The sequence below is a fragment of the Etheostoma cragini genome, chromosome 17 (assembly GCF_013103735.1).
Source record: "Etheostoma cragini isolate CJK2018 chromosome 17, CSU_Ecrag_1.0, whole genome shotgun sequence".
Classification (NCBI taxonomy): Eukaryota; Metazoa; Chordata; class Actinopteri; order Perciformes; family Percidae; genus Etheostoma; species Etheostoma cragini.
Window position 1 is genome coordinate 1,271,779 of NC_048423.1, and position 17,120 is coordinate 1,288,898.

General features: G+C 39.7%; 1 protein-coding gene across 4 annotated transcripts in view; it reads right to left on the reverse strand.

Moving 5' to 3' along the window:
- The window catches only part of atrnl1a (attractin-like 1a), a 250,037-nt gene that overhangs the window by 205,688 nt on the left and 27,229 nt on the right, over positions 1 to 17,120 (reverse strand). For all 4 annotated transcript variants that reach the window (XM_034898108.1, XM_034898107.1, XM_034898109.1 and 1 more), the window contains exons 2-7: positions 13,064 to 13,147; positions 11,976 to 12,089; positions 10,889 to 11,017; positions 7,413 to 7,621; positions 973 to 1,147; positions 49 to 136 (exon numbers count right to left, since the gene is read on the reverse strand). In XM_034898108.1, coding sequence (XP_034753999.1) covers positions 49 to 136; positions 973 to 1,147; positions 7,413 to 7,621; positions 10,889 to 11,017; positions 11,976 to 12,089; positions 13,064 to 13,147 — 799 coding nt within the window. The remainder of the gene's footprint in view (positions 1 to 48; positions 137 to 972; positions 1,148 to 7,412; positions 7,622 to 10,888; positions 11,018 to 11,975; positions 12,090 to 13,063; positions 13,148 to 17,120) is intronic.

Here is a 17,120-nt window from a genome sequence, read left to right on the forward strand (position 1 = left end):
GACACCGGGTCAACACGAGGGTCAGAGTAGCAGCCCCAGCTGTGTTACCTGGTACAGAGCCAACGAGTGGCCGTATCTGTAGAGGGGGCCGCTGCTGACGGGAACCACGTCCCACGTGCCGCTCTCCAGGTTGTAGCTGTAGACGGAAACAAAGAAAAGAAAGAGAAACAGAAGGCTAGACAAAAAAGTCCCGGGTGTCAGGAAGTTCAGCCAGATGTTTGAAGGTGCTCTTTAGGATCGGGAAGTCAATTATTCAAAGTCTAGAAAAAAGGGAACCCAAGGCACTCTTCTTTCAAATGACTTTAAAAGCCTTTATTTTACTGACTATTTCATAACAGAACATTTAAAAGACATAGGGAGGAGCAACCAACGTGTAACGGCACAGACGGCCTTCTTCAGGGTGTGTGAAACAGTTTTTTTTTTTGCAATTGCTGTGACAATTTTTTCAACATCTTTCACAACTTTCCTCAACTCTTAACACACTTAGCACAACATCTGGGGTGGAGTGGTGCACGATCTCGAGGACTTTTATCATGTGTAAGTGCCAAAGACGTTTTTTGGGGTCATTATTTAGAGTTCCTGGGGGTGACAGAAACTATGCACTATAGCTTTAAGTCTGTAACCAAGCCAACCAGCGACGAGATGAGTCGTGAATATGAAACATTTGATTTAGGTCAAAAAACATTTTAAAAACGGCAAAAGATACAAGACTGTGAACAGGAGCCATCAGTTAGACTCCAATGGTAGAAGCTCAATCTAGATGTTTGCGGTTTTGCGGGTACAGTAAACGTTTCCATGGTAACAGCGCGTTGGACCAATCAGAGATGTCTCTGTTACGTTAAGGATTGTAGGAAGTGTAGTGTTTCTCCATTAGATCGCAAATAAATCTTGTTTTTCTCAACACAAGTGGGATTTTTACACGGACCTCCAACTTTTACAGAAGCAGAAACTTTCTTTTAAGGAATTGCTTACTTGAGGACCATGTGGTAGTTGGAGTAGTTGAAAGAGTATCCTCCCACCACCCACATCAGCCCAGAGTGCACCAGAGCCTGTTGGGACGCCCGGCCCAGAGACTGAGCCGACGGTTTGACGCTAGGCAGCACCCAGAAGGCCTCAGTGGAGGGAACGGACAGAGAGCAGTCTGGACCTGAGACATACAGAGACGTTACACTTGATTTAAATAGTATCTTTAATAGACACTAACATGATTAAAAATCACAGTTATCAAGATCACGGCGTTTGAAACCGGTTTGAATTCAGTTTTCACGTCTCAAAAGAACAGTTATGTGGAATATGAAGTTTGGTGTCACTTTTGACATTGCACCCACTGGAAGTATCAAAAAGCCTCCACAGATCTGACCTGAGAACACCGCAGGTAAGCGGCTGAAGGTAACACTTTGAATGAGTCTATTCTCACTAAGTTTTCAGTGGTATCATATTATAGGAAGTTTATGTAGGGGTCTCAAACAGGTCGCCCGTGAGCTACCGGTAGCAGGTTTACAGTAGCTCATCATTTGATTGACAAACTGAAACACAAAATTATGATGAATGATAAATGCACCTCTTCCGACACATACTGTATACAGTGGCTTGAGAAAGTTTGCATACCCAGGCTAAAATTGATTAAAAAGAGGAATAAAAAAGGACACCAGCTTCCTTTGTGAATGAATAATGTAAATATGAATGTTCTTCCTTAAAATACAGGGGGCATAAATACACCCCCCCCCCCCCCCCCCCCCCCCACGTTAAATTCCCATAGAAGCAGGCAGGTTTTGAATTTTAAAGGCCAGTTATTTCATGGATCCAGGATCCTATGCATCCTGATGAAGTTCCCTTGGCCTTTGAATTTAAAATAGCCCCCCCCCACACACACACACACACACACACACACACACACACACATCACCCCATACCCTTCACCTAGAGATCAGCATGATGTTACCCTAGTAGCTGGATTGATTTGCACTGAGAGATGATTTTATGGAAAGTTACCCATTCCCAGTTAATTAGGGCACTAAGATCAATTCACAAAAGATTTTTTTTATTCCTCTTTTTTATCAACTTTAACAGGGATGTTTTAACTTTCTCAAGCCACTGCACATGTTATAAAAGGCACTTTTACACTACACAGGCCTAGTATATGATAATAGAAAGTATAATAAAAAAATGACAATGAAATCTGACAGTTACCTCCTGATTGTTTATCAAAAGTCACTGTTCACAACCACAAAAGCTAGATATTTTGTTGGCATTTCTAGGCCTTCATTCAAGAGGACAGACGGAGACATGACAGGGAGGGGGGGGAAACATGAAGCAAAGGGCCGCAGGTTGGAGTCAAACCCGGGCCCCTGCGTCGAGGACTAAACCTCTACATATGGAAACTTGCTCCACCAACTGGGCCATAAGGGGACCCATAGAAACCATACATTTATGTTATGTTTTTGCTTTAATGTTAGACAAAAAAAAACAAAAAAAACATACAAGACAATTAAAGGAAGACTACGGACGCGAATCTCACATATACTGCACGACGATGACATATCAGTAAAATGTTACACCCAAATGTGTTAATAATTTTTTGTTTTGATGATAAAATTGCCCAATGCTTTCACAGGTTATGAAACAAGTCACCATCGCAGCGGGCAGGCTGCCTAACAAAGAGGACGGATCTGTTCTGAAACATTCACTGGTGCTGCTGACAGACATGAAAAACCTTTTAAGCTTAAAATTCTTCACATGAGATCAGTCAATACTCAGATTTTCGAAAAAGCACATGAACATGTTTTCCCCCAAACTGAAGTGAAAACAGAGATTAAAGAGATTATTAGACAACAGCAAATCAATAAAATTATCATCTTTGAGCCCATTGACCTTATGGGGGAGTTAAAGAGGATTACAGTAAACCATCAGGGGGTTTCTAATGGGGCAGCTTAACTTGAGTTGATCAGGATCTCCATTAGCTACAGCACGGCTGCTCTCATCCAGAATAACACAATACAGTACATAAAAACATGAAAGCAAAATTAAAAAGAAACCAAATATAACAATAAAGATGAATATAGACCATGGCAAACTAAAAGGGGGCAGTACAGTCCTGCAGACGTCTTCTGGTCTCTTTAAGTTATCGTCCCAAACATAAACCCATGTCCACTTGAGCTGCAATGAATCAAGTCCAAACTACACACACACACAGACACACACACAGAGACACACACAGAGACACACACACACACAGACACACACACACAGACACACACACAGAGACACACACAGAGACACACACACACACACACACAGACACACACACACACACACACAGAGACACACACACACACACACGTTTCCTCCTAATACTTCATTCTGGATTTTAATATTTTGTATGCTTCGTTAACATCCATTCAAACGATGTTGTTTGACTAAGAGCGTAAATGTTCCTTTGCTGATTTTTTTTTTTTTTATAAAAAGGTTTCAGGCGGTAACATTGATAAGATACAAGATACAAATTCATGCCAAACACATGCTCTGTATTGTTGGATGGGGAAAGGGGAGGGATAGGAGGAGGGCAGGAAAGACAGAATATGCTTTATTGTGTGTTATTATCTGTGGTGAATTGGCAGTTGCTATGGCAGCCGGCGCATGTTTTGCCCCCACTTCTTGTGTGTTGGACACACACACGTTTCTCAAATGGTGGTACGTGTTCCCCAAGGTGTACTCTGCAGTACTGCAGGGGGTCTGTGAGGTTTGTTTTATATGTAATTCTAAAAGGAATTATACACCATAGTTACGCCTTCATTATGGATTTTTACAGACTGTCCATTTTTTTATTTAACACTTTTCTTGACGCTTTTGATCAATGTTTTTAACTTTTTCTTACGTTTTTGTCCATTTTGAGGATTTTTTTGAATGTTTGTCCTGTTGCCGTTTTCAACACTGCGTAACACTAACTTATTAACTTTAGTTTTACAGTTATTTTTGGAATTTATGGTCAAACCTCATTTATAGGAAATAACACCTAATGTTTGAGTTAGAAAAGCAGAAATTAGTAATTATTTAGACTAAAATCAAAGGAATGGATGTTGATGGATAATCACCTACTGGAATATGTCAACTTTTACTCAATACTATTTCAAAAACACCTCTTTCTTTTTTTTAAATGCTATACATTTAATAAGATGCCTCAAAATGAATGAAAGAAGAGATGTGTACTTGTCAAAGAGCCTTGTGTGGAATCAATCATGTTTTTTTGAGTAGTTAAAAAGAACATTGATATAGGACAACGGGTCAATTTGACCCGAGGGCAACATGAGGGTTAGGAAGCTATTCGTGAATTTTGCTGTTTTCTAGACTAAAAAACGTTGGGTGACCCTTCTCTCAACAAAGAATACAAAGACATGACCTCCCCTATTTTCCTCTGGTGGTCCATTCCATTAATGCCAAACTGTCCCCAAATACTTGAAATGGAGCTTTTAAGTGTTTTTCAGTTACAAAATTGTTGTGTATTAAATCAGACACTGATGGTACAGTGCTCTATTGTGCGCTATATGAAAAACTATGGTAAATTAATAACAAAAAGTTGAAAATCACTGTTTTATAATAATAAGAAATAAGAGTCACAGTGCACAAATCATCCAGGAGCCTTTAATGGACCAATCAGGGGGCTCAGTGTGTTTCACAGAGTGTGTTTTGATAAATTACTAGAGCCACTCTCAGATTGTTCACTAGAGCTAGTATAAATACACACACTGAAGTAAAATGTGTCCTGTTCAGATATAAATGAAAAGGTTAATTGAAAATACTCCATTACACACTGTACAAACATGTTCATCCCTTCTCTGTAATATATGTAGGATGATTGCAAGATGTTATTTAACAAGACTATTTCCTGTGTAAATGTCTCTGAATGTCTTCTGGCAGCTAATTAAGAGTTAATACAGTTCTAATTTCACACCATAAATCAATCGGTCACGGTAAATGCAACATTTTAAATGTCAAGTCAAGTCAATTTTATTATATAGCCAAATATCACAAATGATAATTGCCTCAGGGTGGCTTTACAATCTGCATAATAAATGTATCCATGCATCTAAAATATAATCTGTAACAGCTAGAGCATTAATTCCTTTAGCAGGAAACCAAGTCCTCCAATGTCTCCCAATTCAATTCTGTTTATAGTATCAATATCAAGAATCTACAATATCTCAAGACACTTTACAAAAAGACTAAGTCCAGACCATACTCACATAATTTACTGATAGAGCAGGTCTACACCACACTCACATAATTTACTGATAGAGCAGGTCTACACCACACTCACATAATTTACTGATAGAGCAGGTCTACACCACACTCACATAATTTACTGATAGAGTAGGTCTACACCACACTCACATAATTTACTGATAGAGTAGGTCTAGACCACACTCACATAATTTACTGATAGAGCAGGTCTACACCACACTCACATAATTTACTGATAGAGCAGGTCTACACCACACTCACATAATTTACTGATAGAGTAGGTCTACATCACACTCACATAATTTACTGATAGAGCAGGTCTACACCACACTCACATAATTTACTGATAGAGCAGGTCTAGACCACTCTCACAGAATTTGCAAATACCCAAAAGTTCCAATAAGAGCGAGCATTTAGTGCAACAGCGGCGAGGTAAAACGTCCTTTTAGGAAGAAGCCTCGGACAGACCCCCTTTCTTGGTAGGTGGTGCCTGGCGGTGCCTGCTGAAGGTACGAATATGATTGAGTATTATGATGATGAGTATTATTATTACAAAACTCTGACAACTTATCTATTTAAACTGGCTTTCCACAGGCCAGCCAGCCAGCTAGGCTCCTAACTATGTTTATCTTGTGATCTTTTACTTTGCTCTGTAAAGCTTTATAATTTGTATAATAGGATGAACATGCATGTCTGCAGAAAAGCTGGATTACAGTTTATGAACACCCATCTGTTTCTACTTGTGTTTGCAACATTTGTCCAGGAGGGGGCAGTGCTTCATCATCTAATCTCACTTGCCCGGACTTTAGCATTGAACCATCAGTATCATTATTAGTTCTTTTTTGTGAACATTTTTTTGCATTTTTCGCCTTATTTTGTGTTTAACTGAGGTTCAAATACTTAAGTTTGGTGACTTTTAATGCATTGATTTGTTTATGCAGTAAACTTTCTGGATTATTTGGTCTAACAAGAACAATTTTTACTAAAATGTTGTTCAATTTGCTTAAGATGTGACATTTTTTGGCTCTGGGATGCATTCTAAAGTGCATTGTTTATATCTGCATATACAGTGTGTGTATACACATGTATGTATACATGTGTATACATACTGTATACATTTATAAATATAAAATATGAAAAATTGCTTAAAACGATTATGTACCACACACACACACACACACAAACACACACACACACACACACACACGCGGTGTCCTTGGTGTTAATTGCATAAAGTTAGTTGCGTGGATTGTTCACACATCCACAGAAATTGAGCTTTGAATCAGATTAGGGCTTCAATTTGGTTTGGATCTTTCTCAATTTGGGGGGATTCAAATTATTGGCCATCATTATTTAAAAAGACACTAGTTTTTTTTCTCCAAAAAGCTGACTTAAATTATGGACCTTTGGCAGTGGGAGGGGTGGTTCTTTCAAACCACCCGAACGCCCCCTGTCTACAGGCTTGATCTGCATTGCATTCATTGAATCTTTTATATAACCAGAGAACTTTTCCAATTTGACCAACCTACATCAGGAAATTTAAGAAGGAGTACCCCAGTGTAATATTAGTCAGAGCCCCCGACCCTGTGTATCGTTAAGTTGTTCTGTGTGCTGCTGAAAGAGCAAACTGTTCACAAATGAAGCCACATGCTATATTATGTGCCACTACGATAGATTTCCCAAGACATGTATTGTTTCATGACATGAAACAATATTGAATCAGGCAACATTATGTTGAACACAAACAGGGACGTGGCTGCCACTGAGCTTTTGTTTCCTCTGCCTTTTGTCTGTTTCCTACTTGTTTCCTTTTCTAATTGAATGGTAAACAAAACAGAAACAAAGAGATCCTCCTTATTATCATTGGAACTGTGCCAATTGTTGTTGTTTTTTAGGATAAATCACACTAACATTGGTCTCATTTGTACTAAATGCAGAGTAATTATATAAAGGTGCAACAACGACATGTAGAATTAATAAAATGTTGCACAGTAAGTATTTATTTGGTGATTTGCAGCTCAAAAGATGGACTTAATTAGATTGAAATGTACATAATGTAAACTGTAATCTATCTATAGATTTCTTTCCATCTATCCATCCATCCATCCATCCATCCATATCCATCTTAATTCCCCCGATAACCTCCTGCTTCCTGTCTCCCTCCTGCTCTTTACCTTGCCAGCTGTCGTTGCAGACGCAGAGCTTCTCTCCCGTGAGGTCGCAGTACCCGTGGCCCGGGCTGCCACAGTTGTCCCTGCAGTACGGGATGTCGCAGGCTTCTCCTTTCCAGTACTCGTCGCACTCGCAGTACACGCGGCCCGAGACCGAGTTGGCTGTGCTACAGCGGCCGTGGCCCGAACAGTTGTTGGGACACGAGTTCATCCTGACGGAGACACAGTTAGACAGGAAGTCAAGACACTTCTTCACAGTTAGACAGAAGGTCAAGAAACTTCAGAATCAGAATCTGAATCAGCTTTATTCGCCAGGTATGAGGACACATACGAGGAATTTGTCTTTGGAGCATCGTTAGTCACACATACATATCAACCAAAACAGAAATATACACACTAATATATACACAATATATACATACTCTAAACAGAAACAATATAGAGGCATGAGTGCAACCTTGTCAAACTTCTTCAAGGTTATACAGTATGTACTGTACCACAGGCAAAGAGACTACTCGACTCAATCATTTCAGCTGCACCTGTAGAACATGTTGTTTGGGAGGTTAAGGTATAATAAAAAACATTGTATTTTATAAACTACATGTGTTTTTTGTGCAAACATTTTAATTTGTAAAGTAACTAAAGTTGTCAGCTTAGTGTAGTGGAGTAAAAAGTACAGTACTTCCCACTGAAATGTAGCGGAGTAGAAGTAGAAATTGGCATGAAAAGAAAAGACTCAATTAAAGAACAAGCACCTCAAATTTCTACTTAAGCACAGTACAGTGCTTGAGTAAATGTACTTATTTACATTCCACCACTGAACCCCACAGCTTTGGGGGAGATAACTTTGCTGGCAACTAGTTTAGGCCATTAATATGATTTATCTTGCCTAAAGTAATAGGACAGTATAGTGACAATATGAAGTGGCCATTATAAAAGGTAGATATATAGCTCCTCCTTAAAAAATTACATCTGATCATCCCCTAAATTTGAGAAATACATGTAACAAAAATATAGGTTTAATGAAAGTAGTAGTGCTGAACCAAATGAGGAAATGATGCCCAGCTCAGCAGCTCTACAGAGCTTTTTCAGCAACTTTAACCTGATAGTTTTGGTAGAAGAACATTTACGCTACAGATGTTTCTCAGCTGTCCCATCAACTACATATCTCGACACGGCAGGCGGCCAACAAGCTCCATTAAACTCACTGCCCACCATTTACACAGCTTTAAAAGCCAGACAGTCTATTTTAAAGACCAGCTAGTGAAGAAAGTGGAACATCTAGCAACTGCTAAAGAGCCAGGTATTTTTTCTAAGGAGCTGGTGGAGACCAAACCTAAGTTAAAAGGAGAGTGAAAGTTGGAATTTGACTTGATTTTCCAAAACAATGACCACTTATATAAAAAAAAACACTTTAACCTGCAGTTAGGTTGGTTTGACCAGTGAGCTTCACCATGACACGAGCAGAAGTGCTTTATTGCACATTTTTTTAATACAATGGCTTTAAACAGGGGGCGGAACTGTGTTTGATGTGTCCTTGTATGATGTCCAAAACCTACCAGCCTTAGAAAAGAAAAGTTTTCCAAATATTAATATATGTAGGTATGAGAATACGAATAAGTATAAGATCGAAGCATCAACAAAAATCTAGGAGAATGGTTTTCAAACCAATGGAGTTATGAGAAATAATGCAGTCTGTACAGGGAAAGTATGCTTGATATCTCATTTGTCATTACAGTGCATGGAGTGGAAAATGTCTCGATCCAGTGGATTCCTAATGTTATATAAACACTGGAAGACATGAATCAGTTGCAACGTCATACTGAACAGTTATTGGTTTGTTTGAGAGGGATACACATCCATTTCTTAAAAGATATCTCTCAACTTGTTCGTAGCGAGTCTATGTGCACTTATTGTAAGTGGCTTTCAAAAAAAAAAGACTTCTGCCAATTAAATGTAATGTAACAAGGAACCATGGAGCAAATAAGAGATGGAGCAAGACAGATATAATTTAAAAGATAGGAAGTAGAGATAAAGCTTGCACTAAAAGACACTGAAAATGAGAGACCATTAAAAAAACAGAACTGTACGAGCCTAAATAGCAGGGAAAAATGACATAAAAATCACATAAAACCTAAACTGTGAGAACAAGCATTTATACACTTTGATACTCCAAACAGTATACACTGGTTCTCTGTTATATCAGATAAATAAAGATGATAAAAAAGATAGAACGATCAAAAAAGGAGTCAAGCACCAGAGGTAGAAAATCTTCTTTTCGTTAATACAAAAAGCAGGTTTGCTGAGTGTCGCCATGACAACCTTTATCCCCCCTTGTGTGTGTGTGTGTGTGTGTGTGTGTGTGTGTCTGTACAGTAACTGTCCTCACTCAATCCTCCCATGTGTACAACCTGCCTACCACATATTATTAAATGTTCCATCACTGCTGACACAAAGCAGCCCAGTGTGTGGCTTTGTGTGCAGGGTGTAATTTGTGTCTGTAGCCTACTGTACGAGTGAGTCTTGAGTAGGGTTGGAAAACAAAAAAAACCGTACAACAAAGACTGTACTCACCCGTCTAAACAGCTTAAAACAGCCACATGTGTAATGTTCAAGAGCAAAAAGGGGACAAAGTCAATAAATCATTTCTCAACCGATTTTTTGCCCCACTTTACTAATGTATAGTCATTTGCAGTAGACGGTATCCAACACTGAGAGACACTGACCAACATAGGTGTCGATTTTAGTGGGGATGGTGGGTATGAATACCTATCAGATTTCGTCATGAGGAATTTTTTAAAACCTTAAGGTTTAATTTAAATTTAAATAAAAAAAAAAAATTAAGTTTAGGACACATGAAAAGGAACTTAAATATTTAATATTAATATTTGAAAAATAGCTTTTAGCTTATGCTGAAGCTAATGGGGATCCAAATAAAACAAACAAACAAAAACATAATTCTTGAGCGACAGATGTCAACAAATCCACAAAAACGTCTATCCCCCAGGACACAGGCGCTCTGCTGGTGCGCTGGCTACACGCTTCTTTCCTTTTGCAGCTCCTCTGAGTCTGATGTCCCCTCATGTCTCACTGTCAACATGCTACATGGATGCATGAAGCAGAACCTGGTCATGTGTCTATGTTCTTCATAAAACGTGTCGGACAGCATCACATTTTACTGGACATTTGGATTCATTTACATAAGTAAGCTACAGGACAGCGTCTTTAAAAACATGGCGTGTACAAAAGAGAAAAAAAAAAGGGATGCGTCTGTGTCCCTAGCACATTTCAAACCAAACTGAGGCCCATAAGCGTCAATACGTGACTAGTTTAACGTAAAAACGGGTTGGTTCATTTTAACGTCTACCTGTGAGATCAGGCTGGTGAATTGGGTTTATCAGACATTCATTTATATTAGACCCAGAAGGGGAAGAGAGAATTTAGATAAAGAGTGAAGGACGGTGGACGTCGAGACATACGAGTAGGCGATGCTGAAGCCCGTCAGGTTGTAGGCAGCATCGCTGAAGAAGTGGAGCAGAGCGTAGCCGGACGTCGTCACTACCTCCGGGACTGTCTCATTAGCCCTGGTCTCTGCTACCACCAGACCACTGAGAGAGAGAGAGAGAGAGAGAGAGAGAGAGAGAGAGAGAGAGAGAGAGAGAGAGAGAGAGAGAGAGAGAGACACATGCAATGAGACAAAGAAATACAGTCAGTCCCTCTAAAAAAAAAAACTAATAACGATAAAAGCTGTATTTTACGGTCTGAAAGCACCACTGGAGAGCTGTACAATAAGAAGGATTCCATTTGAGCAAATGCAGCCCCCACTGAAAATATGACAGTGATTAGCTTTTAAGTAAAACAACATTGTAGTGCAGATTCATCCCGCATTTGGGTTTTATTTCTTAGATTGTGGGCTTCTTATTTGCTCGGCATGCCTCTTTTAATAAATGCAATGCACTGCAAATGTACCCTCGCTAATGCATCTGAGTCAAAGCCGCCTTCCAAGCACAAGTATGTGGCCATCTATATTAAACAATACAAGCTTATTTTTTTGTAGGTAATAATTCCACACAAGCTTTATATATTCAAATGCCAGATAATGTTTCCTTGGTTGGAATTGTCCAAATTAGCTGCTTCATATTCCTGGGAGCAAATAAACTCTCAACAGGAGATAAGCCCCAATGGAGCAGGGTAATAAGTGGCAGTTGGATAAATTATTGTGGCATTACTGTTATTTTAATATGAATTCTTTTCAAACAAAACAGTACCGTCCACATGCTTGTTAATTGTCCTTTTGGAGTGGTGCTGGTGGTGGTGGTGGAGGGGGGATATTATGCAAGAAAGCTCCAGAAAGAAGTGGTATTCAGGGATAATGCGAGTAATTGGAATTTTAATTTCTATTATCACTGTGAGATACAATGGCAGTTATTATGAGGCCATTTGTTTGCTTATACATCTGACTGCATAATTGTTGGAGCTCTTGAAGCCGTGCCAAAGGCTACCTGAGTCATTTCCATATTCCCCCTCTCTCCCAGCTCTCTCCTAGTCAGAGTAGCAGGCGCTCACCTGTAGACAGCAATCAGAGGGGCGTAAACGGAGTCTCCGTCGTAGACGTACATGTGGTCCCAGCTGCACTCGGTGGCAAAGTGATTGAAGCGCAGCCGGAGCACTGCATTAGGACTGGAAGAGAGAGGAGACAGCACAATGGATGGACCTGACAGCCATACATTTGCACTATAAATAAATATAGCGTATTGCCTACATGCTTCATATTATTCTTACTTCTGAAAAGTGTTTCCATAATTTATGAAGTCTGCGGTTATGATCACAAACACACACACTCGGAAAACCATTGCTAAACTGAGTTCTGAACTCTAGAATAAGCTTTTTGAGACACCTTTATACCTACTCCCAAGGGAGCACTCTGAGACAGACACCTGACACCACAAATAATGAGGCTGAAGGGTCTAGACCAGGAGTGTCAAACTCAGTTTCCCTAAGGGCCACTCTGGAAAATGAGAATCACATCAAGGGCCAGACATGTTTAATTTGTTGACATGCTTTTATTTTGAAAATGTCAAATATCTTTGAATGTATTATTGTCTTATACAGTCTTCTCACTTGCAGTTTGGTTGACATTAAGCCCCCAAAAAGTCAGCAAATAAGTAAGTTAGCCAATTAAAGAAAGAACAAAACAGATCTTGCACAACTTTATTACATTGTTGATACACTGGTGTCAATGTTTGACACTTTAAAGTGACACTAAGTGACATCTGTCTGCATGACTTGAGGTTTTATGAGTTAAAACGTTAAAACTATTTTAAAAAAGCAATTCTGTGGAAAATATAGTTGCAGAACACAAAGAAGATGGAGTCTTTTCTTTTCAAGGCTGCAACACATGTATTGCATGTCAAGTACTGTAAAGTTAGATAGCACAGAGCACTTTAGATAGTAGCTCTGTCTGTGTGCATTGAGTTGGTGCAGCATGCACCTCTGAGCAGTCATTTGGCATGAAGCAATAACTACATACAAAGACAAACTCCCTTCACACAGCAATACAGCTCTCCTTATTTGGAGCCTCTCAGTTTTTAACCATGTGGAACTAAGTAAGATAAATGATGACAGAGGAGAAGAAAAAACACAGATACACTTACTATCCTTCTATTAGCCAAGTGCATTTGGTCTTGTACTTATAGTTTACTGGTCCATCTGTGAGAGAGCCCGACAGGTCTGTTAACCTGTTGGAAGACGGGGGGGGGCGGAGAAGAGACAGAGTTGTAGTCAGATAGTCAGTAACAAATCATATGTTCAAACCAAATGCTTAACCAAAGCAAAAGAAAAGAATCAGCATTAAACTGAGATGTAACAGTTTGTGTGGGCTGCTTCTGCCGTTCAAATCCAGCCATGATTTAGAGTTGAAACTGCAGCATCTCTAAATCTTGTGACCCCCCCCCCCCCAAAAAAAAACCCAAAGAGATCCATTCTTACAGCAGGGAGGCTATCCGTCAGTCAGATCATGAGACGTCCAGTAGTTGTAACGGGACTTAATGTCTGATATTCGCTTATAAATCAAGCATGGTTCCATTTCAGGCTATTTCATTTGTCAACAACTTGGAAAAAGCATAAAAATAGGACTTCCATTATTTGAAAAAACAGAAAAACCTTCCAACATAACGAACATCATCTAAATCTATTCAAATTTAGACATTTTAAAATAGATTAGTTTAAAGGTCCTGTATTGTAAAAACTGAGAATGCCTCAAAATGGGGTTTGGAGGAAAAAGGAACAAAAATGATTACACTGCATGCTTCGGACTAAAAAATATTTCAGAACATACACTCCAGTTTTTCCTGGACCACCACTTTTTTTTTCTACGAATGGCACAGCCCTGTCAAGTTTTATCCATTGTAAGCCAGGGATAACTTTTTCTTTCTCTGTAAACTGAGTGTCCGTCCAGATTTACCCAGTTTGAGACAAATGTAGCTCAGTGTAAATTCTTTCAGGAAGCCCTAACTTTTAATCAGGACACTCCTCAGCTCTTATCTTTTATCCTAATACATGTACTTTTTTGCTGTATATAACTGGCCCATATACTGTGTGCAAAAGCAATTCTTTCAGGAAGATCTAATTTAATCAGTGCTCGCGTCCTAAATGGAGTCAGCTGTTGGAGGCGTTCACCTTCCTGTCAGATCCTACCAATCAGAATCCTACACATACTGCAAGGACCAATCACAGAGTCTACCTTTGCTATCAGCTGTCATTGCAGGAAAAGAGTGCAACGCCCAATGACTACTATATGGGATCTTAACCTTTTTAATGAAAAATGACTTTGAATCAAGTAAATCACTGCTGCTGCTACAAGGGTTCAACAGCTGAACCATGCATTTCATTCATATTGCACATCGAGCCGTTTTAAATGATTTTCTGCTCTGTCTGGCATATTCAATAATTTTGCAAACTCACAGACAGTTTTAAAAAGTGATTGACAGATCTGATATAAACATGATGAGGTGGACGATGATTGCCAAGACGTCTACGCTCACTTCACTCTCTCACTTTAGCTCACCTGGTCTGACTCCTTGCTACACTTTTTAAGCTGGTGTTATCACACTCACAGGTACAAGCACAACTCTCAGGGGATTCAATCCAAACAGGTTGATGTGGAGTGAGTAAAAATTCACAGACAACGGTTTCAAGAGCAAAAGGCAACCACAGTATCCAAGAAGAAGAATTGCAGATGAAAGATGATCTCGCAGTGAGGTGAGTAACAGGTGGGGTTAAATACACAAGGATGGGTGGATAACAAGGCACAGGGGAAACTCATTGGGGCGGGGGAAGGTAATCACGCACAACAGGAAGGGAGACAAAGAGCAGGAAGTAAATTAACCGGAAACAAGACAAGACGGTGAGTATCAAAATAAAACACAAAGTTGCAAAACAAACAGAACAAATGAAAGAAATAATAAGAACTGGACCAAAGGAGATAGACATGACATGTGTCGGTCAGTCAGTTCTCTTTCTTCTGGCTATTTATCCAGAATCAGACATTTAAAAGCAAAGATGTGTGATTGTAGAGCATGCTAAAAAAAACTACAACTATTTCTGGCAAAAAAAACAAAAACCAGACTAGTTGTTTCCCCCTGCAGCATGTCTGCTAATCTTACCCAACTGTTTCCCAGCTTTAACTCACAAATGTGAGATTACTATTGATATCCTCCTCTAACGCTCTGCAAGACAACCACGAAAAGCCAGTTCCTTGGATTAGGATGGAAACCAGATCTTGGTCCTGCTGCACCCACGGCGACACCCTGTGACGCCCTGCGGTGCCCTGCTATGACATGACGACTACTATCTTTTAGTCATTCTGTGGAAATTGCAGCAAAATGAAAGAGACAATTTCTCCAGTTGAGCACACGAATGCGTTGCCCGTTTAAAACCATGCCGGAAAAAACGTGTAAACAGAATAAGGCGTTGAGCCTGATGCCAACGCCATAACGTCCCACGTCATCACACATTCCCAACATTTAAAGGGCCGTGGTCCCCAAACAGTTATCCTCACCTGCGGTGACTAAGGGTAATTTGTCTAATTAAAGGTGTGTGGAACCATACTTAGCAACATGGTGAATTATGTATGTCACATTCACTACAACTGTGCCATTATCTTTTATTGTGTAAAAAAAGTGTTTCTAAGTTTTGTATACATTATTGCCAATGTGCATCACCCCCCCCCCAACCGGCACCGTCAGACTCCACCTACCAAGAGTCTGGGTCGGTCCAAGGTTTCTTCCTAAAAGGGAGTTTTTCCTTGCCACTGTCCCACTAGTTGCTTGCTCTTTGGGGAATTTGCTAGAATTGTTGTGTTTTTGTAAATTATGATAATATTTAAACTTAAGGTTGAGGTATTTTCTATTGTTATTTGCCTCCTGTATGTTGAAATGTAACAAAGTTACATAATTGTTTTCATTTAATTGTTAACATGAGTTGAAGAGATGTAAAGGTAACTGTAGGAGATTTTGTGTAACTACGTTGTAGTAAGTAAGAGGGCCAATTTGTTGTGTTTCATTTATATAGTTCATGAGTTTAAATCCACTATACCATCAATGTGTCAAACTGTAACTATCTTGTAGAGTTTTAAGAGTAGTACATATGGTAATCATAAAGCAATGGAGGATTTAGCCTTTGTCCACATGAGATTCTAAGATATCGTCCTTTGTCATAAATGCAGATGAGGAATAAACCCGCAGTTACCACAAACCTGACGGGCCCCGAGAGATTCAGTCAGAGATGGGAGACATTTCACAGAGGTCACACTAGGATCACATCACATCACAAAAGCCGCCTTAAGATGGACACCACATGGCCAAATAAAACCTGGGCGGCCCAAAACCACCTGGTGCAGAACTGTGAGTCAGTAGCTGGAGCAGATGAACCTGTCATGGGGCGAGGCCCAACATGCTGCCAGGGACCCAATGCAATGCAGAGAGAGCTCATTGAATCCTTATGCACCATAGGGGATGAAGAGGAGTAAGAAAGTAGGTAACATGTTGATTATGTTGCCCTGCCTGATATTTATCTTTTTAATTCATCTTATTAAAATTCCTCATCCACAAGGAGCATCAGCCTCACACCCAGCTACTCTGTGATATCGTCTGATACATAAACAAATAAATATGAAATAATGTTTCCAGCTTCCAAATCCAGCTTCAACTAAATATCTCTTAAAACCTTTTCAATCTGATAAGATAAGGTTTTTCGGTGTCCATGTGAGCTTTGAGATCTCCAACACCTTTATTACACACTGAAACAAATGTGCTAGCTTTGCACACGGAGCACTTCCGAACGGGACAGCAAAAAATTGACATTTTTACGAACTGGCGTGAGACCGGGTTGTCAAATTCATTCATAAATGTTCTCGGCCAACGAGGTTTACAAGTATCTCAGACTGAGCCTGGAGCGAAGGAAACACTGGTGTCAGAATAAAAATATATTCCTGCATGCAGATAAAACAGGACATTGCACTCATGTCAACGTAAGACCGTGCACGCTACTGTCGCCATGACAACCCCAACATGACATGTTCATGTTGCAATGTCGAGAGTGTGCGTGGCAAACAACGGTCACACCTGTCAATCAAAGTAATCCCACTCCATGCATTGAAGGAGAAGGTGAAAACAAACACCACACACACACACGCACACACACACACACACG